At 39.4% G+C, this 22165-nt stretch overlaps 1 protein-coding gene across 2 annotated transcripts in view; it reads right to left on the bottom strand.

Moving 5' to 3' along the window:
* The window catches only part of LOC137108615 (rho GTPase-activating protein 6), a 61332-nt gene that overhangs the window by 36885 nt on the left and 2282 nt on the right, over positions 1–22165 (bottom strand). Inside the window, exon 2 of one of the 2 annotated variants that reach the window (XM_067493415.1) lies at positions 10816–10932. The exons of the other annotated variant lie outside the window; for it this stretch is intronic. Coding sequence (XP_067349516.1) covers positions 10816–10932 — 117 coding nt within the window. The remainder of the gene's footprint in view (positions 1–10815; positions 10933–22165) is intronic. 2 annotated transcript variants of the gene reach the window in all.

Raw genomic sequence — 22165 nt, 5'->3', positions numbered from 1 at the left:
TGATGTTGTCACAGAAATGATTGGGGTTTCAAGTCTGCACGGTGGTCACACTAAAAAAAAAACATTTACCTTGGCTCTTGGAAAAGTAATATTATGGAGACACAAGTTTCTTCCATCAGTGACAAACTGCTGCTGTGGACTTAATTATTGAAGAAAATCAATCACAGTGGAGAGAATGCACCAGAAGAACCACAAAACCACATCTCTGATTGACTGCTTCCATTGTAACAATCTGTAATAATTTTAATTTATGAGCATACCCCTTTTCAAATATCCTCTTAAAAGCAGTCATGAAAGTCCCGTGCACAACTGGAAGATTTGATAGAGAAAGAGGGGGCAAGGCTTGTCTGGGTTTGTGTAATACTTGATGTGGAACCAGCATTGGGCAATCCATGTCAAAAGGCTCAGAACTTATCCAGCCTCATGAAAAACAGAAGTATGCAAAACAAATATAGCACAGCGTGGTCTTATCAAGGACCCTGTGGTCAGGGAATATGAGCAGGCCTCATACACACTTAGTGAGTTAATTAAAATCATTTGCTTTGCTCCGCAGGAGTGGTTTTATTGAGAAAGATACAATCTAACCATGTTCTTTTCACTAATTTTATATCCAGTGTGTGTGATTCTGTGTGTGTGTAGTGTGTGTGTGTGTGTGTGTCTGTGTGTGTGTGTGTGTGTGTGTGTGTGTGTGTGTGTTTGGGGGGGGGGGGGGCACTGAATTCCTGCTTGCTTATCAAATAGTGCTACAACCATTTGAAAAATGCTGAGGAGGTACAAGGAAGACTTTTGGAGATAACAGATCAACTCCTGTGCTGTACTGAAAAGTGTGTTGCTCATTCAGGCATTATCAAAATCCAGCAGTGTTATAAAGTTACGGGCCACAGAAAACCTGTTCTTGCAGAGAATAGCTCTTTGATAAGCTGGCTCCTTATCAGATGTGGATCTTGCTTCAAACGTTTCAGATGTTGTATAAAACTGCTTTGAACAGAAAATTAAAAAAAAATAAAAAGCAGAAGCTGCAGAGAATTGTGTTAAGACTTGGACATGTACTACCTTTATGCACTTTTGACTTCTTGGACTTCCATTTTCAATATTTGTTTATTGTTTTTGCCAGCTTAGAGCCAGAGAGCCACCAGGGCCTATCCCACCATTGACATTTCTATCTGCATACATATCTTCTCTAAGCTCCACATGTTTTGAATGTGGAAGAATAAATGAAGACGGGAGGAACGTGCAAACACCACAACAGTGAGTTATTTTTGAATATGCCAGATAAAACTGAGAAACACAATGACGCTTAGTTGTGGTCACATTCCCGTGATGTAATCAGCAGCATGCATGTCATTTGGGGTACGAATTAAAATTGGTGTGAGGAAATCATTAACCTCAAGTGACTGATGTCTAAATCCTGAATATTAATGCATATATATAATTAATATCAATAATATTTAAGCTTTCTGGAAAGCAAGGTTTCGCAGAATGTCTTGTTAAAAACTGATACAAGCCACTTGTTTCCTTAAAAACTCTCTGAAAGTCAGTTGGGATGTTTGGAGCTGTGTTTTATGGTCCTGTAGGAGGAGCCGATTGTCTCCTAAAATGGCGTTTCAGTGGTCCCACTGTGACCATAGCTCGCTCTCACTCTCTCGCGTAAACACACCCACAGAGCCAGTGGGAGAGGGTGGGAGTGCTGTAGTAGAGGAAGTGCAAGAAGAAGAGGAGAAAGGAGAAGAAGAGAAAACACAACAACGTATGGATATGCTGTTGTACTGTACGTGCACGTTGCAGTTGACCTGAATCAGCTACTGCGGCACGTGACATCATGATATTGTACCTTTAGGCCACTGTGATGCGCCTGCATCTCTATCCATATTTCCCTGCAACTGGCCGTCACTTCTCACATCATCTTGAAATTATTAAAATGACAATTGATCATATCGTTTAAGATCATATATCTATTTCAAATGATTTTCTGCTGTTGAATTTGGCACAGCCTTGTGTTGACATATCACACCCCTACTCTTAAGTGTCGATCTGGAAGAAAAGCAGCTTGGAGTTTGGGCAGGAAAAGTGACAGTGAGGAGTATTTAAATCTGCATAATGATTTCTTTTCCGCCTGTAACTGGAATTGGACTGACTACTATGACCCCTCTGTGCTTACATTTTTATCTAAAGATGTAGTTCTTGTGATTTCCATTATTGTTTGACAGTTGACATATGAGGCCAGTCTGTTTTTCTATAGTGTAGCCTATACGCTAAAGACAAGCTGCACAATGCTGATGTTTACATCAGTCAGTGGGGTGGTGCAACACCCTCCTTCCAAAGGCCGGATGCCTGAGTTGTGAAATCACTCCATCGAGTGGAAAGTATTCTGTTAAAGTGCTTTAAGACGATCCAGTAAATGACAGAGAAAAATCCTACATAGCTTTCGATCTGTTTAATAAACACTGGCAAAATAGATGTCGCAAGACTGAGATCGAAGTGTTGAACTCACTCTCAGAGGATGCTGGATAAAAAGTTAAAGGTCGAGAATCATTATAGCTTATAATTCACAGTGACAGCTGGAAATGTTTCTCAATATGCAATCTATTGCATTTTTCCAAAGAGCTGCTGCCCAATCCCCATACCATCAACACAACATGGACAAATACAGGGATCCTTTCTTGTTATGTCATGCTATCAACTATGACAATGTTCTGTATGGGGTTTTTTTTTTTGGTTTGTTCCACTTGTGGCATGTGGCTGGAATTTTAGCATGCTAACATGCACAAGTAGCACATAATTACAACCATCTGCATACCAACATTGTAATTTTAAACACATTAGCATGACTCGTGGATGTATTATTAGAACTGGGTAGCAGATCAAAACATGGCGCCAAATCTCTGTTATGAGACAATAGGGCCCTTGGGCACAGACAGATAAAAGGTCCCCAACGCCTTGATCCCCCAGACTGACAGAGATATAAAACAACCGGCACATTTGAGGCTTTCACTTGGATTTTGTGTTTTTGGTCTCGTTTTGTTTTAATTTTTTGTCTCAATAGGATAGTTTTCAAATGATCGTGGTCATTTGAGCATTTACTGTAGTATTCTCTGTCTCTTTGTGGTCATTTTGTGTGTCTTCACTGAGCTAAGTGGATTTTTAACAAGAAATATTAACACTTAGGGGCCCCATAACTTAGGGGCCCCTAAGAACGTCAGCATTTTCGGGCCCATAGAGAATGCACACTGCAGCTCCACACCAACAATAACGGACATAAGATCACATAATCCTGCAGCGTTTCTTAATTTTAATTTTAAATAAAAAGACTGCTGAGCCAAATAATTGAAATAATTCTCTGTACAACCCAGCATCCCAAATAACAGATGGAGTCAATGGGACAGTGTGGAGGAAAAAAAATAGGACATCAAGAGCTGTTGTGAAACACTAGTGTTAGAGTGATCCTGACTGGCTGCCATGTTAGTGGTTGCAGCTAACCCTTCCAGTAGTCACTTCAGTCCAAATGTGTCTCTCAGAGGAATAAGAATCAAAACAATAGAGTTATTAGCAAAAGGTCCATGTTTTCTTGCTCATTAGCCTATGGGCTTTCAGTTTTATAACCTCTCTTTTAGATGAACTTTGACCTTGGCTTCTCAAAACAGATCAAAGAAGGAGCACAAGAGTAAAAAATGAGAGCAAGGGGAGAGGACGGGGCAGAGAGTGGTGAAAACTGGGCACATATAAACGAATTTACAGCAGGAGCAGCACAAAGCAGATCTGGGGGATGACCTCAGAACTAGGGAATGTGTGTGTGTGTGTGTGTGTGAGAGAGAGAGAGAGAGAGAGCGAGCAAGAGAGAGAAAGTACTTCCCCTCAAATTTGGGTTCACCCCTTCACTTGGGAGGCAAATGAAGTCACACTCGTACAAAACAAACAAACATTCTTAAATAATAATGTCTCCTCAAGGGTGTTGGACTCCAGAATCAAGCCTCATGAGCTGGAAAAGATGTTTTTTAAGAGAAGCCAATCACACAACAGGTAACAAACACAAGACTCTTTTTCACACACGCACACATACACGCACACACACACTAAAGTGTCGACAGCATGTGTCTGGTTTCAATCTAGACTCTTCTATCAACAGGCCAACCCCCCTTGTTCAAAATCTCCAAACTCTGTCCTGAGGGAAGAGAGGAGGCAGGTAAGTAGGTAAGTAAAGAATCTGGCTTCGTAGCCCAAACATAGATATATATAACCTTCACCACCACCCCACCATCATCAGACCAGGCACTGTGAGTGACATTTGATTGAAATTCAAAAATACACTTCACCCATATAGTACCAGCATGTGATTTCCTGTTCAGGTGTTATTCATGTCATCATCTGACTTTTAACGACGTCATCACAGGAAAAGACAGACAAGAAGTGTGTTAGTCTGTGCATATGTTTATCAGTCTGTCTCTCTGCTCATGTAAACATCTGCTGATCAGGCATTTCAGTCTTCTATCCATCTATCCATCTTCCTGCCTGCTGCTCTTTCAGCTTGTTTGTCTGAGCGCTTGGCTGGCAGCTTTTCCCCCCATGAATCCCTAAGTAATGCGGGGTAGGTTTTCCATTAGGTCAGTCCTTTGAAAAAAAAAAGGATTTATCACAATGAGTAGCTGGGAAATAGGGAGACCAACATATTTCTGGTCTTTCAGCGACAGCTCCATCACCTTAATATGCACATGTATGCACACACACACACAAACACACACACACACACACACACACACACACACACACACACACTGTCCTCTACCACCCACACCTCACTACCTTTTTTTTTTTTTTGCCAAAACAGTTGCCATGGTGTCTTGGCTGGACAGCACAATAACAAGGAGGTGTGTATTTGGGTGATAGTGTGTGTATTATGTGTGCCAGCATAATATGATGCACTCCTGTGGTCTGACAGTGGATTTTAAACCCTGTAATGTGACACTGATAGCTCAGAAACCAGCAATTATGTGTTTCACATGTGGCCAGACGTTTTTGTGTAATGCAAAGTCTGACAAATCTCAGTCCCCCTGTTATGGTTTTGCATACATGCAGCTGCCACCCCTGTGATTCAAAACAATTTTTATATCAAGCCAACCAGCTAAGAAAATACTGTAAAAAACACCGTGGGAAAATAAATGCAGAGAGTTCTGTGTTTTTATGCCATGTGCTGCATTTGCTGGCAGAAGGGATGCAGAAAATGACCTTAACTGGTTGCCATAGCACCAGAGTAAATGCGTCAGGATCATTATGGGAAACAAGGAGGGCAATGTGAGATTGCTCTCAAATAAGCTTAGATTTGGGATGAAGAGTTGCTGAACTGTCTCACTGTTTTTAGGAAATATTTCGACAACCTAAACTGTAACAATCTTGTCCAGTGTAATGTGCTTGCGTGAAGAATAATGATAATAAACACAAGTTAGATAGAAATTATACATTGATAAAACATTCAAAAATAGGAGTTGAATGTGTCAAGTGGACACTGAAAGACACTTTACAGTAAGGTGCATTGCTGCATTGTATTGAATGAATGAATGATTGTAGGAAAGTTTAAGTTGAGCTTTGGGTTCTGCTACAAGATCATTTGTCTCTCAGAGGAGATCTCTGTCCCTACACAGAGGAGAGAAACTACTTAAAGCCCGCATCACCTCCTCCAATCTGCACAATAATATTCAACAATGTTTGGATTTTGGAAGTCAAGTTTCACTGCTTGACTCTTTATCCGCACATTTTTCTGTATTCTGCAAATGTAAATGGAGGCGTTCCAGCAAATTTGGACACTTTTCTTTGATGAAAGGTGACTGTGCTTGGGAAAACACAAGCTCCATGCCTGCAATGATACATCAAGTGGCCCACAATTTAAAAAGTTTTTTTTTTAAACTTCTCATTTTGTCTTTTGTTTTTCTTTTGGCACTGACACAGTTCTGCCTGACGGAAGGTTTACACCAAATTTTGAGTAAACTAAGTGAACTAAGGAACCAGCTGCTGAGGAGTTTCTCTGACGCTTAGTGGACGGTTTGGAATATCTTGCACAAAGGAACGAAATGTCCACAGAATGATGTGACGTCAGTGCTTTGGCTTAGACTCCTGCAGCTGAAAGATAGCATGTCTCCCTGCACATTTATTCAAACACTTTGTGTGGATGAATCTGCCATTTTGGGTGTCTGAGTTCTTAAAGAACATTCTGGGACATTTTGAAGAGGCTTACTGAGTTAAAACACAGACAAACTCCACTTTCCTTTTGGGTTTTTAATATCCAAATGATGACCCAGGCTAGAAAAACAACCAGGCACAATGTGAGCCAATGTCGAGGATCCCCAGGGGCCCCGCAGCTTTTTGGTAACTTAATTAATTATAAACATATTACTTACTCATGAGGTCAAAACTGAGTTTAAATACCTTTATGATTCTAATTTATAAGTCAGGCTGGGAGCAGTATCTTTGTGGAGTCTCTGTTGGCAACTGATGAAAGCCAACATATCATTCAAAGCATAACCCCCCTCCCAAACTGCAATTTGTCATTTTTATAATTTTGTTATTCGTGGATTAGTCAAAAAGTCACTCTTCCTCTTTCCTATGTCCTTCTTCTATGCTAAGCTAACCATTTGCATCCTCAGACACGTTTCAGTAATGAGGATGGTTTACTGTAGATCTTCATGCACACGTGTTGTGAGGGGCAACTGGGGGGCCTAATTAGAAGTTGTTGCTCCTTGGCCACCTCACTATTCAACCCGGCCATGATGTCGATTCACAGGACTTTTCAAACATGATGATTTAATGATGTAATGTGATTTCTGGCCTTGTGCACACCAGAAATGTGAAATATTCTGAAACTGGTTAAGGGACTAGTTCAGGGTGCATTTGAAGGGTAAAACAAATGAGAGTGCATTCACACGTTGAGTCTGATAATGTAATCTATTAATAGTTCTCAAGTGACCCTGCCAAGAAACATTCAAGGGAAAGTCCCATACTGTAAGCAGGGAAAAGAAAAGTATAATTAACATCGTCACTAGAAATCAACTGAACTACAAAACTGGCAACAGTTTATCTTGAGCTGAATGACTCAAAACTCAATTTGAAAACGTAGTGCTGCAGACTTTTACAGCAAATTAACTTCAAATTGATTTGATTATTAAGAGAATTTTCAAGATATCTCTCCAAACAATCCAAACCCCTTTGAAGACTGCTGCCACACTCATTCAAAGCGTGAGTGCATGTCCAGTCACCTGCTTGCGTGCATATTGGTTTGCTTAATGTAGCCTGCGCTTTGTCTAATCAGGGTTTTTTTTTTTTATGCAAATTTTGCTTAAATGAAATCACCCAAACACCACAAACACAGAGGACACATTAGACAATATGGAACTAAATGAGCTGTTGCTATTCTGTTTTGTGTTTTTTTCATCCCCTGTCATAATCAGATCAACCTGGCAATAATTTCACTTGTTTCCAATGCAAATAAGCTTGATTCATACATTTTAATGTGTCCTGTGTTTCCCTAAGCTGGCACAGGACCTAGAGTAGCTTTCTGTGTTTATAGTGAGGCAGTTGAATATGACAAATCATCGTAGAAATATGTGAAAATACAAGATGCTGAGGGCTTACTAAACCCATTTCCCTCTCCTCGTCTTCCTTCCTGAAGTCATATACTTTTCTCGGCCACACCTAAACTTTTTATTCTTTGTATTTCACTCATCCCTTATTAATCTGTGTTTTCTAGCTTTGTGTTTTTTTGGTACAGTCCTTCTCCCCCTTTACCCCGATGTGCAAAATTTGCATGTGGAGGATGTTCATATATACAGTGTATGCCTGCATACGCGTGTGCATCCACAGCTCTGCAGGGACACTATGTACAGTATGTTTTTTGTAGCTGTCTACACACTCTACTTAATGAATTCGGCTGCTGCATGTGTGTGATCTCTGCAGCATGTAAGTCACCTGGCCCGAGGCATATCAAACCTTTATCAAAGTCAAACTGAGCAGCCTCAGTTCTTCTCAGCTCATGGTGTAAATATTTAGTCTGCAGGATAAACACAGCAGCCTTCTAGGAATGCTCCGTTCGCGAACAACAGCAACGTTTTTATCCTCCTACTGATAATATGGGTTCGAGACACAACTGTTGATTCATCGGAATATGCAGCATGCGTCGCTTTGAAGTTTTGCTGCTGCGCTATATGTGTCAGGTTTAAGTTGCACTTTCAAGTGGCTCTTTGAAAATTTCACGCATTATCGTATTGGTGTTTCTTTTTGGTTTCGTTGAATGATGCCATGAATCACGAGTCTGCAGTGATCTATCACAAATTACTGTTAATATAGCAGAATGGTAGAGAATGAAAAAGAAAGACACAATCCCTCCCTGTTACATTTTGCTCCGTATTGTTCTTTCGATATTTCATAAAAGACACACCGTTCAGGGAAATACTGTGGGATTATTATTATCTTTGAAGTGATGAAATGTGAATTTGTAGCAGCTTTAAAGCTAAGTGGTAGGTGATCATAAATATTGAGTAGATAAGCAGATTTGTCATCCACAGTAAATTAGTACAGCATAAAATACAGGCTGCTGTTCAGAACTCCTAGGAACTGTATCTCTACATCCACAGGTGTCTTTTTCAGAGATGGAGAAAACTTTTTGGACACGCTCTTTGAGGTTTCCTCTGTGTTTCTCCTGTTGACTTCTCTGTGTCCGAGTTTCTGTCGTGCTCCTGAAAACGTCACCATAGTAGGTCAGTGGAGCAGTGCTTCTATTAACTTTACCACCAGATTTGAATTAGCAGATCTTGCACAGAGCCACTGGAAACCCTGTTTATTGTATTTATCATGCTGCTTTCTATTTGTTTCTCCTGGTAGGATGCCTTTTCTTCTTTAAATTAGTTCAGCAGTGAACACAGTGTGGTGTAAGGTCCCATTCTCTATAGGAGCAGTGGACTTTTTACAACTAAATGTCACAAACACTCAGAAACAGATCATCAACTAGCTGATTTTACGCTCGGAGTTTGCAAAGTAAATGATATTCTGTGTGAGAGATTGTGATCATTATAAACTATAGAGCTCGTAAAAGGCTGGCATCATTCAACGTATTTCTTAATGAGCCCACACTCCTACTGGTCATTTAGAAGCTAATAAAGCATTTATTAGGTTCAGTACCATTTTGAATAACAACCATTCACTTCCAGAAATCGCTGGGTGCTTTAGATATTAGCAGACATTATTCCAACAGGCAGAACTAGAGAAGGCTATTTTCTGCTGTCACAGACTTCTGTATGTGGGACTAACTTAAAATAAAGTGCAGCTGTGTTTGCAATAATAAAGGAACATGCCACATGTGGTTAGGGAGTGAATATTAAGATCAGATATTTTCATGGACACTGTTGCCTCCTCCATCAACATGTTAACTTACTGTACCTACAGTCCCCCCCTACACACACACACACACACCTTCACACACACGTTCCTTTAAACTATCTTAGTTTTTTCACTTCCTGCAATGCTTCAGTGTGCTGCACTTGTAAATTGTTCAGCCGCTTCAACAATGTGTCCTAACACGGTTCCTTCCAACAGAACATTTTCACAGTTAGTTTAAACATTTACTTTGTCTGATTTGGATTTGACCACTAAAACATCTACATTTGGAAAAGCAGCATAAACGTCACATTTTCATGTGCGCACACACACAAAAGAAGAAGTGGAAGAAAGACAGAAGGTGGGGACAAATCCATCCCATCTCCTTTTCTCTCTCTGGAATGCAGCTGGAATCCAAGCTTGACTCCTCTGTTGGCTCCACTCACACTCCCACCATCATATCATGCTGCACACACACACACACGCACACGGACACACAGACACAAACACACACACACAGACACACACAAGCCATAGCACTTTGGGTCATTTAAACATTAGTGGTTGCCCGTTCTAACCTGTTCAGTTGGTATGTAGCCAAACACACACTCCTCTTGTTGTTTGAGTGTGTTAAAGTCAATTTGTTGAGGGAAAATATTCAAAAACTAGGTCTCAACAGTAAAGGAAGTGATTCCTTAATTATCAACCAGGTCTCACCTTTGGGCTGCCAATTTTGGTGAGTTTATGTAAAAGCCTGATGAAAGCATGATATGTTAAGAGGTTTCTTCGGTTAACTTGGGTTTACTAAGACTAAAACATTTGCAACCGGTGTAAGAAAAGCTGAATGACATCTGTGTGTCTGATTAGAGCAATTCATGATGCAGAGAGGCAGAAAAAGAATCTGAGTGATAATTGTGAGGAAGCCGTATTCCAATGAATACATTTCTTTTATATGCAGCTTAGTTGCAAATTGAGTTTAATCTGTTCTTTTAAATTAAAGTTTTAAGCTATTTAATTCCTTATTAACTGTTGGCATTAATTAAAATTTCTATTGATCCCTAATATATAAGATTATTGTTGCACTTGCTGCACCTACTCTGGAAGTCAAAAAAAATAATAATAAAAAAACTGAGAAAAAGATTTAAACCTAAGACAATTCAGGCATTTCCCCCTAAAACATGAAAAACATTCCACACATTTTTCTTGTGCTGCTCAGTTCCTCAACATTGGAAATGCTCCCTGTTAGTGACACCTTCAATCCCTGATGACATGATGTAGTCATGTCAGGAAAGTTATGAAGGATGCTTAAGGTGAATGATGCTTGGCACCTCTCTCTGCTCTTTTCTCGTGTATTTATGATTTCTTGTCGATGTTCCTCGCGTCTGGTGTTTCCATTTCAGAGAACTCGTTCTATAACTACGTCAGAGCCCATGGACACATAAACTATGTCCTAATGCTTACGTTCGAGAGGGATGCTTTCTTTGTTCTCACTCCTACAGCCGTGGTCAGCGCTGTGTTTACATCGCTGGCTTGTTGCCGTGGCAACAGACAGAACCTCACAGTCAGAACGAGGGGAGTCTGAAGAGATAGATTTAGAAATATTAGAAAAATTATTTGTAGTTTTTATATGCAGTTGCATTACACTACACAGAACTCGTGATCCACTTCTTTGCTGCCTGCACCAAGCTGATGTTTTACCTGTAATACAGTATATCTTGATAGTTAATAACCAAATTTATATTTGATTAAGGTCAGGGCAACCTTTAAAAGTGCACACACTATAGGAACCATACTACAGCCTGTAAACACAATTGGTGAACCAAATCTAACATCTATTCTTACTGTCCAGCATGTTGCCTCTACTGTCAACAGAGACAGAAATGGAAAGATTTAATAACGTCATAAAGCCAAAAGGCATGAAGACATGCAGGTTAAACATTCAAAATACACACACACACACACACACACACACACACACACTGTATGACTGTGGTAACTCATTTCAGAGCCTATTAAATCTCCATTAACACACAGCCTCCCTGCTAGCCAGAGCTAATCCAACCCAGGTGTGTGTGAGTGTGTATACATTTGCGAGTGGTTTTGTTCCATCCCTTCAGTGCTCCTCCATTCTCTCAGTCTTTCTCTTGCTTTCTTTCCACTCTCTGTGTCTCATTCTCCCTGCATCTCCGTTTCATATCTCTGCTGCTACGCCAGAGGTTCCCTTTTCCCACGCTCTCTCTTAAACCTGGCAGCTCTGCAACAGCAAACCTTCTCCAATTAGATCAAATTAAGGCAATTGCAGCTCTCAGTGGGAAACTAGACTGACACAACTTATTGCTAATCTTATTGAGCCCAGTCATCTCCATAGTTGACTATAGTTTGAAGAAGACAGCTGAAGTTTTCTCCTCTTTGGATCGATTCGTCTCCCTTCATCAGGTTAGGGGCCCTCATTGATGCTTAACGTGGATATAATGGGCCCCTGAGCTGCCACATGCCTTCCATGGGTTTTCTATTCAAAATGTCTGACAGTAAGAGAGAAAAGGAGACAGCTTCAACAGACAAAGCATCTGCTTCTTATTCAGAGCGTCTGAATTGTGAAGGTGATGCACAGTGAAAACAAGATACAAAGTAGACACAGAGGTACTGTATAGGAGATAAAAAATGAAAGCCTTTATCTTAAAAGCAATATAAAAGGTTTTCTTTCGTCATAGAGGTGATGACTATGATGCATCTTCTTCTGTTTATTGCAAAATTAAAGTTACTGTTAGGAACAGGGAAAACCCTTCCTGAGCTGGCATTAGACTTAGCTGCTCATGTGCTAGAACAATCATTTGTATAAACAGTGGGGAAAAAAATCATTTACTAGAACATGTAATTAAAAACACTTTTTTCGTCATAATTGCAAAACTAGTCCACAACACTGGACTTGTGAACCTTGTGGGGACCAGTTGCTCTCAAAAACTAAAATCCAATGCACTCACTCACTCTAACACACACTTACACATTGGTGTTCTGGGAAGGTACTCTGCAGGAGAGAGTAGGATCTCTGCTTGGAAGTGACGCTGTTCCCTACTAAAGCAGTACAAAACACATATTATTATGCTTGTGAGTGTGCATGTGTGTGTGTCTCTGTGTGTGGATATGTGGGTGTTGATGACGGTAAAACCTTGCCCGACTGGAGATCTCTCGTGACAATGATTTGCAAGTGTGTTATAATAATACAGGTTTGCATTTAACAGGACATTTTAAAAGTTAAATGGCATAAACACTAAGAAGGGAGTGGTAATGCAGTTTGACTGAATAAAAGCTCTGCAGCCCAAAACTGGTCTAGTAAGGTTTATATGTGACCTGATTGTCAGCTAAGGTTTCAAAGGACTGTTGTTGGGTTGGTCTTCCTGTCCGATGCATTTTAAACAGTTTTATTTGGCCCCAGAGCTGTGAAATATGTCCTGGCTGCAGCTGGTATCAGCTTTTGTAATGTTTATATAAGATACTTATGACACAAAGAGACTGAGAAGACAGATGTGTGCAGCTGTGAGTGGCCACAATGCAGCCCACCCACATTTTTACTGTTATTCATATGTGTGTGTGTGTGTGTGTGTGTGTGTGTGTGTGTGTGTGTGTGTGTGTGTGTGTGTGTGTGTGTGTGTGTGTGTGTCCAGTAGCCACAAAGATTGTTTGGAAACTGACTGGTGCCCTCTGCTGGCAAAATCAACCAGGTACATTCAAGACTTTAAATCTGCACTTTTAACCGAAGCATTTTAACAAGTATCCGCAAGATGTTGAAAACCTTTATTATTAAATAATTTAATGATATGTCTAAATATAATTAATTTATAACTTCATTATGTTTGATTATATTAAACTTCACATTGTAAAGCATTCGGGAGAAAACAACATAATTTTGACTTCAGCATCATGGAAGAGTTTTATTATGCACTTGTATTTACATAGTATGACACTTTTTATCGTGTAGAATATAAACCAGCACAGTGTAACAACCATACTGTTTATGTAGTGATAAATACGGGACAGTGAGGAAAGAAGTGAAGTAAGATGGTAGTGGTGTCATTTGAAGATGTATGACGGAAAAAGACATGTATTTTGTAACGCGGGCCCCCTTCATTTTATTATTTGGATGATATAAATGTAAACTATTTTGACGGAAGTTGTCTACTTAAAAATTTAGCACAGTGACGTGTTGTAAATATTTTCCTGAAGCCGCTCTTAGTAAGTCCACTAGGTGTCATTATGACACGCTAATTTACTCTCAGCCCTCTCATGAAGTTGTCTCTCTGATAAGCCTATTTTCCTCACACTGCCACTACAAAGTTTGCATTAGTTTACTGATGTGTGTGTTGCTTAGTTTACTGATGCTCCACCCACACACTCAAACCATCATATCATGCTGCACACACACATATACACACACACACACACACACACACACACACACACACACACACACACACAGACAAACACACACACACCAGTTCTCCTCAACGTATATGCACGAGCTGCACAATCCGAAACACTCACACAGAGACACACCTCTGTGTCGATCCATTCCTCCACTGAGCTATTTTTCTATTTATAGCTGCAGAGCCCTGACTGGGTGTGGGATGCCTGCCGTCTCATTCTGCTTTGCTTCCCTACTGTTTGACAGAATTGGGAGGGGCGCTGAGAGGTCCTCTGGTTAAATCACTTTGCTTTCCAGGGCCTGGAGTCATATTTACATGTATCTTAGGATGACAAGGATTTGTTTTAACAGAGGCTGTGGAGACAGGCAGCCACAAAAGCCTGACATCTGGCTAATTCTGTGCTTGACACCAGTTCAAATCATGTTAGGTTCAATAGTAAGCATAGTATAGCTGTGTCAGTTGGGGATCTGTTTTAACATGACTTAACTTCTAATCTTTCCACCCTACTGACCCCTTGACCCTTGCAGCAGATGTATGCAGCAACACGACTCCTCAGTTTGTCACTTTAATGAGGTTGCAGCAGCATGCATGTTTCTCCACTGCATTTTCAGACTGAACAGAAATGCAAATATATTAGCACTGTGCACTGTTATACAGCTGAGTGACAAACTCGTGCTGTCATGGATAAACTATGAAAGAACAGCCAGTTGAATCCACCCACAGTGTGGCTCAGCTGCTTGAGTTCAATGTTAGTAGGAGCTCATAATGGTGACATTTGTAAACCCAAAAATGAGGGCCGAGGAGAGAGTAGAAGAGATAATACCCTGGAAAGGAGATGATTCACTTTCAAGTATCTTTCCACCTGTGTACTGATGTTTTCATGTTTTGAATTTTGTACAAACACAGTTTTGTAGTTTAGTTAAGTGGTAAAGAGAAACATTCAAATTCATCCTCTGTAAATATCTGCAGACTAACTTAAGGCTTAAGACATAAAGTAAGGTTAAAACATCAAAACTACATCAGCAATTGTCTGTAAAGTTTTTACACAGCAGTTGGAAAGATAACACTGATTTATCCGCCCGTAGCTCCTCAGGCAGGTCAGTTCAAAGATGCCTTCATGACTGAGAGTAAATTGCTGAATGCTGTAGGCTTTGGAAGGGCAGAGCTGGACCTGTTCAACAAACTGAGGCTGTTATGTCAGCCAGCTTCAGGTTTCCTCAAAAGCAAAATCAAGCTGGTGTGATCTCATGTTTTTATTTCAGTTGTTGCATTTAACTTGTGCTGGAGATCATGTCAGTCCAAATGAGAAGGAGAATATAGGCAGCATATCTGCAAAAGTGACAGGAGTGAGCTCATGGTAAGAAACATGAAATCAAGCAGGCGAGGGAAGGGTGGGTGAAGAGGAGAGGAGTAGGAGGAGTACGAGAGGAGCCCTCTTTCAGCAGGAGCCCTGGGGCCTCGGCGTGAAGCTCTGACCTGGAATTCCAAATAAATAATTCCCTGAACCGCCACACCGAAAGAAGCCGTAGTAACACACAAAAACGCATGAATGCAACAAGACAAATGCACAATTTTCTCCTAAATCATGACTTATTTAAATTAGTTTCTTTAAGTATTTGTTTTTTTTTTAAAGGTAAGGTCAGGTACACATACTTGTGCAAAGTTGCATACATAGGTATTAATTTTCAAAGCTTGGAGTAACCTAAATCCTGTATGTGGGAGCAGGAATGCTCAGTTAATCCTTATTAACTACAGCATGAGTCCGTTTCATGCAGTAATAAATAGGCACGCATGGGAGACATGACACTGAGGTCGACTATACTGCAGTATACACAAATAAATAAGCAACTAGACGAAAATGTGCAAGAATTCAGAGTTTGGAAACAGCAAAGAACATTTCACAATATATTTGTGATGCCCGTAGGCAATGTGCCCTTAGCTGAACTCGGTAGTTCATTCAAACACAAACCAGAGCATGATTAAAATCAAGAGTAAAATTGGATTTTATTCCTTTGGGTCATTTTTAAGCGGCAGGACAGGAAATGAACATGTAGTGTCCTCTTAATATTCCTCACAAACATACTGTACATGCACTGTACGTACACACAGACACTAAGCCTATATTTATAACCCTGAAACACTTTTTGATGTCCTGCAAGAGCAGCACATTTGGTAGATTTATTTTGGTAGTTTTTGGCATCTGCTGTGTTAAACTATGCTCACCAAAAGGAGGGCAGGGAGTATTTCTACAAAAGAGATTAATTGTTTAGATTGATTGATTGATTGATTGTATAGTTAACTGAAAAATCTTTCTGTCTTCCCTAATACTGTGCATCCGAGCCAAAGTCATGTTGGACATGTGGCGTTGTGTTAGTTTGTGTTCTCTGTGCCAAGTCTGTTTTTTTTTTTTCTCTAATTGATGCAATTGTAATCTAATTGTATCAAATAATTGTTTTAATTAGCATTTCCTGCATTTTTACCCCTTTTTTTTTTTTTGTACAAAGAGAAATTTTGTCTTTGCCATTTCTTACAAAATCTTTTTCTGTTTCTGCTCCAAGATTACACAAAGAGGAGTTTGTTTTGAGAGGTTGTGAAACTTTTTCACCCAGTGCGAGTATCATATCACCAGAGTTTATGCTGATTGAGACAAATACAGAAATGGGAAGTTGTAAATTCAACACACCATGACAGATGTAGGAGGATCTTGTCCCTGATTTCCCTGTGGCCTATGACAAACCACATTAGAAAGAACATTAGTGGACACAGGGGTCACAGTAATACACACACAGAAATACGCAAGGGGACAGACATTTTTGCCTTCAAGACTCAGAAGTGCTCAATTAGATCATCCACCCACTTGCCTTTGAATTGTCTCCCACATGCTTGAATCCATGCACACAAAAAGTAACTCGAAACCACTGCATTCTCGCTTGGCGTGGAGCTTTTAATCGGCAACAGACAGAGAGAATCTGGCTGCGGAAATTAATGTTTATTTTTCGGCTGTCTCTATTTCAAGCTGCTCTCCTTTCCTCCACTGTTGAGAAAACCTCCCAAAGGAGGTTGTGAGATTGCTAAACTAAAACACTGCCAAGCGGGCCCTGTTGTTTCATATGGTTCTTCTCAACACAATATCAAGCAGACTTGTCAAAAGATTGTCCTGTGAGGTATCGGTCTTTGCACACCACAATGTTTTGTTTTTACCACATGTTTTATAGTACATTAGTGTTTCTGTCAGGCACCAGTTCAATTTCATTGTAATAAAATGTTGATGTCAGATCCTCTTAGGTTCTAAGCTGCATTTCATACTACGAGCTCTTCTATGCAAATGTGTCTCATTACCCAAGGGCACAAAGAAACATAGCTCTACAGCACACATTTAGAAAATGACACTGATCTGCTGCTTTGTTTTAAGCAAACTCTGTGCAGAAATGACACGAAACATATTATTACGGTTGTTATTACAGTCGTAAATGAAATATTCTCACTCTCAGTGAACTTAGTGGCTGTTGTTTTGCCTAAAGGCACCAGCATGTCCAGAAACAGACATGGATGTGACTATGCTGCACACTATTTTCCCACAATACAATGTAAACCAAATGTAGTTCACACACGAGAACATTTCTGCTATAATTGAGCTCTGCAACAAGGGCGACAAAAAACATGATATTTAAGATTTCTTGACTTTCATGGCTGAAGTAATGTTTGCATATATGCTGTGTTGGGGATGTGTCTTCTCTTTTTAGCAAGTAAAACAGTGCAAAGCAATCCAACCCTAAAATATCTATCTATCCATTCTTAAAAAAGAAAAATCGAATTTCATAGTTCTAAATGGCCCCTTCCCATTCACCCATTCACACTCACACACCGGTGTCTGTGGCAAACGTGTGAGGTGTTTGCCTGAGCCACTGGGACCAACTTAGGGTTCAGTATCTTGCAATGACACTTCGACACATAGCCAGGAGGGACCGGGAAGTAGTATAAGATAGTAAAAAAAAAAGACTACGTTAATTATGTAACTAACTAACTAACTAACTTCCAGGAGTGGAAAGTAACTAATTACATTTACTTAAAAATTGTATTTAACTCCAGTTTGAGGAAATTGCATTTTACTTAATTTAAATACATTTCAGAGGGAACTTATTTTTACTCCAGTTTATTTATTTGACAGCTTTACTTACGAGGTACTTTACAAAATCATGTATCGATATTATTATTGAAAAATTAATCATTTCAGTTCTGTGTGCAATGACTACTTAAACAGGCAATTTTTAAAATATGTATTATACATTATATTAGTATTTTAATATGTTGACACCTAAAGGTTATTCTCTGAATGACTCATGAATAAATGAATGAATTTGATAATGGAAAGTTATTTTACATCAGTTGAATCAACTTAAGTAAAATTAGCTGGACCAAGTTAAATGCTAGTGTTAAATTAAATAAACTTTAAATTAAGTACATAAAGTTGGAAGAAAGAAAAAGAATTGTTTGAGGCTGAAACAAAGCAATTTAATGTGAGAAAATGCTTTAATTGACTTAATCAGTTAATAAAAAAAGGTCTTTTAATGAATTACAATGAATGAAAAACATAATCAAGGAAGTTGCACAGCGATAGTCTCATATTTGGGGGGGTCAAATGTGAAATTTCCCAGTGTTCCACTGTAGTACAAAGTGAATAACAAAAGGGGTCACAGTCATTGTGAGGTATGTAATACAGCACGATCATGTACAAGAGCACAGCTGTGGAGTGTTGCAGTGATGCTATCAGTGAGTGAACTATAAATCAAAATGTTCACGGTAGCCTATCTGCTGAGACATCACAAATCACCATTACTGTCAAATACAGTAGATGTCAGCTGACATTTTTATTTCTAACATTTTCAAATGACCCCGTGTTTCCGAAACCTCCCAGGAAAGCAGAAAGCATTCTGGTGTAACAGTCAGGCCTATTAACATTTTAAGGACTATAATCAAACTACAGTCCCTTGCAGACCCACATACAGAACTGTACACAACTCCAGAGCCCCTCCCAGGAGAGGAACTGCATGCTGCACATCAACTATACCATGACCAGGGATGTTTAGAGAGAAGAAACACAGATTTGATTTAACTTTTTTGCTGGAAATCCCAAATATTAACCAATATTTAACCTAATGAGGGGAAAGCGCAGATTTGAGCTGATGTGACATCAGACTTTGAGTTTAACTGTGCATAGATTCAAATCAGAAACTCCTCGTGGAAGCCATGAAAATCAGCCTGTATTTCATCATGTTTCAGTGTTTTGACAGAGGCCCTTGCACCAGCGTGATGACATCGTTTACTATATCTGACTCCTTGATCTACATTACGGACCACTAGTTCTTCAGTCTTGCTCCAGTGGTATTGTTTGGCGAAACCTCCCCCAAACAAATTCGATTTACATTTATACATTGCATGGATTTATTTTTAAAATTGTTTTATTTTTACATTTTTTTTGGTACAAGCATTCCACAGATGTCCAACCATTAACTATACCCTCTAACGGGTTGTTCCTCCGTTGCTGCCTCCTCACTTTGAGGGAACTTAGGGAGGAAATAGGGAGGAAAAGGCGAAATAGATAGCAGATAGGTTCACAAGTTCAAGCCTCTCTGTTTGATGGAGCATGTTCAAAGAGAGAAAATTTTTTGAAACAGGGACGAATGCATATCCACAGTTTAAAAAGCTGGTATGTGTCCATTTTGTGTTTCTTCTTGGTTTAGGAACTTCATTAATTTTGATTAACCGATGACAGCATGTGGTTGATTTGTCTTGTGTAATTCACACCATAAACAGTCGTAAACATAAGGAGCAGCTCAGTTGCTTCAGAAAACATTGGAGGCAGTTTCGGAATTAATTGTTTCGGACAAATGAAACATTATGCCAGCTGCTTGACAGATGTTTCTGCAAGATGAGTTGGCTTGAGACATAAATGTTTTTTTAATGAAATATTTCACATTCTATGTGGGGGATACTATCAAAACATATAAGAGTAATGTCACATGAAATGTTCCACTCAGTAGCCAGCAAACTGTCTCAAATGGATTTGGGTTGTTAGTGACAATTGTGTTTTATTAATAACATGGGAGATTGGTGTAAATGTTACCTTTAAAGGAGAGACTTTCACTATTTGTCTTTTATTGGAAGTGCAGACGAGTTTTAGCACACCATCTTTGAACAGGTGAATATTAACTGGACCAGTTCACCTTCTTTCAAAGTAGCAATTCTTTCTATTTCTTTAAATTCTTCTTTTCATATTCTTTTCTTTAATGTTTAATGTAAGGGTTAATTCTATATTGACAAAAGAGTTTCTTTACACAGGTGACTGCATTTTATAGAAGGTGATGCACATGATCCAGCTGGAGGAAGCTGGTTGTTGGGACAAATGCCTCAGCGTGACTCCACAATGAAAAGAAAAACAAGATCCCACAGTCACGCTAGCAGCTCCGAGGCATCAGAGGATGTGATGTTGACATCTCTCAACAGTTAACATGGCGTGACATCAGCTTCACCTTGAGCTCCGGGCAAAAATGTGTGTGTCGTAATGTTTGATGTAATATGTGAAGATGCTTTAATCTGATCACTAATCACTGAATGTCTGTACCAATTTGTGTGCCATAATTTTAGCAAAGCAAACAGTGCACGCTGAGCCTACCTCTAAGTTTATTTCTCTGCTTCTCTGAAGTCAGTACACTGACATAGTTCAGCAGAGATGCATAAACATAAATCAGTGTGGGGACATTCAAAGACTTAGAAGAACGGTAACAACTACATGCAAGCAACTGTAATTATAAATGTTCATTTTCCAAATAAAGATGATTGCTTTCAATTTTACTAAATTCCAAAAGTTAATCTTCCAAATTCCCAGTTGTCATAACCTGATTTGATTGTTGTTGTGTGTGCAGTAATGTCCATCTATTATCTTTGGTGTCACTGAGACAATTAAGGTTTTGCACACTTACAGCAACTTATGAAGTATGAAGTATTTATAAGGATTTACAGTTATTTTTTCACTGTAACTCTGCTAGGTGTTAAACTGTGGGTATAATGTTTTGATACAGTTGTGAAGACAGAGAACCACTGTTACTGCTTCAAATAATCATCACTCATTTAGTAGAAATAATTCAGTTCAGTTGTCGCCCCTGTGAATACCAGGCAATAATTTTGATCGGTTTTCTTCACTTAGTCTTTTTGCCAAAGCGTAACTGTAAGTGGGCCTAAAAATAGATTTTACAGCGTCAACATTCTGGCGCCCCATAAACATCCAGGATTAAATTACCCGGCCACTGTTTCCTCTCTCACAGCCTTTGTGCATGTGCATCTGTGTGTGTGTGTGTACATACGTATGTGAGTAAGGTATAGAAACACTGTGTATGTTCAATGTGCTAAACGTGCTAAACATGCAGAATGTGTTTACAGCATCAACATTGGAGCCAATCGTATTACAAGACTAAATGCTACCATGAATACCATCGTCTTGTAATTACACAGGGAGTCCGCTTTGGCCTTTTTCTATATCGTCATTCTTTCAACATCACTAGGCCAAAAGCAATCGTAGGCGACTTACACTAACTCTTTATGTCTTTATGTCTAAGACTAATCTGCACAAGTTTTCATAAACACACACGCACACCAACAAACTCCACGGTGCTCTTAGCTCAATAAGATGTGTGTGCATTGAATGAATTATGGTACATTATATAATCTATTCCACTGCAGTGATGGAAAATAACCCTCATGATGTCATAGTGATGTCACCGGGGTTGTCATTTATACATTTTACAATCTGGATGTAGATACAGGGCTGTTAACAAGGCACAAAAGCTTCATGGTAGACTTTATCCAGTTGCATTATGGGTAATGTAAAATCCTGTGTTGCTTGATCATATTATGGACTAAAGGTCTGTATATTTCAACCTTTGCTCTTTTGGTCTGGACATTGTTTTAGTAATTTGTTTCTCAAAAGCATTGGTATATTATGATCACATACTTTACATCCATTTTCAACAGCATGTGTAATCTAAATAACCTTTTTTTTTGGCTGCTTTGCCAAGGAGTAAATTAAATTTCTAAATGAAAATTAAATGAATACAAAGTTTCAACATGGAAAACACACTCCCAGGGATTTGGCAAAGTTAGAGGAAAGAGGGGGGGAAAATATAGCTGGCAAAGCAAACTGGAGATAGTCAAATAGTGTTGTAACTGACAAAGTGAACAGTCGTTCCTGCTGAGTCTGAGACAGAAGTTCCTCAGATAAACGTACACTTCAGATCTTTCATCACACCTGACAGGTAGAGCCCAACTTCATCAGACCAACTAAAACAATGCTGTGTGTTATATGACACCTCCCATCGGTAACTAAAAGAGAGATA

The sequence above is a fragment of the Channa argus genome, chromosome 23 (assembly GCF_033026475.1).
Source record: "Channa argus isolate prfri chromosome 23, Channa argus male v1.0, whole genome shotgun sequence".
Taxonomy (NCBI): domain Eukaryota; kingdom Metazoa; phylum Chordata; class Actinopteri; order Anabantiformes; family Channidae; genus Channa; species Channa argus.
Note: the sequence above shows the minus strand (reverse complement) of the source record. Positions and strands in the feature narration are given on the sequence as shown.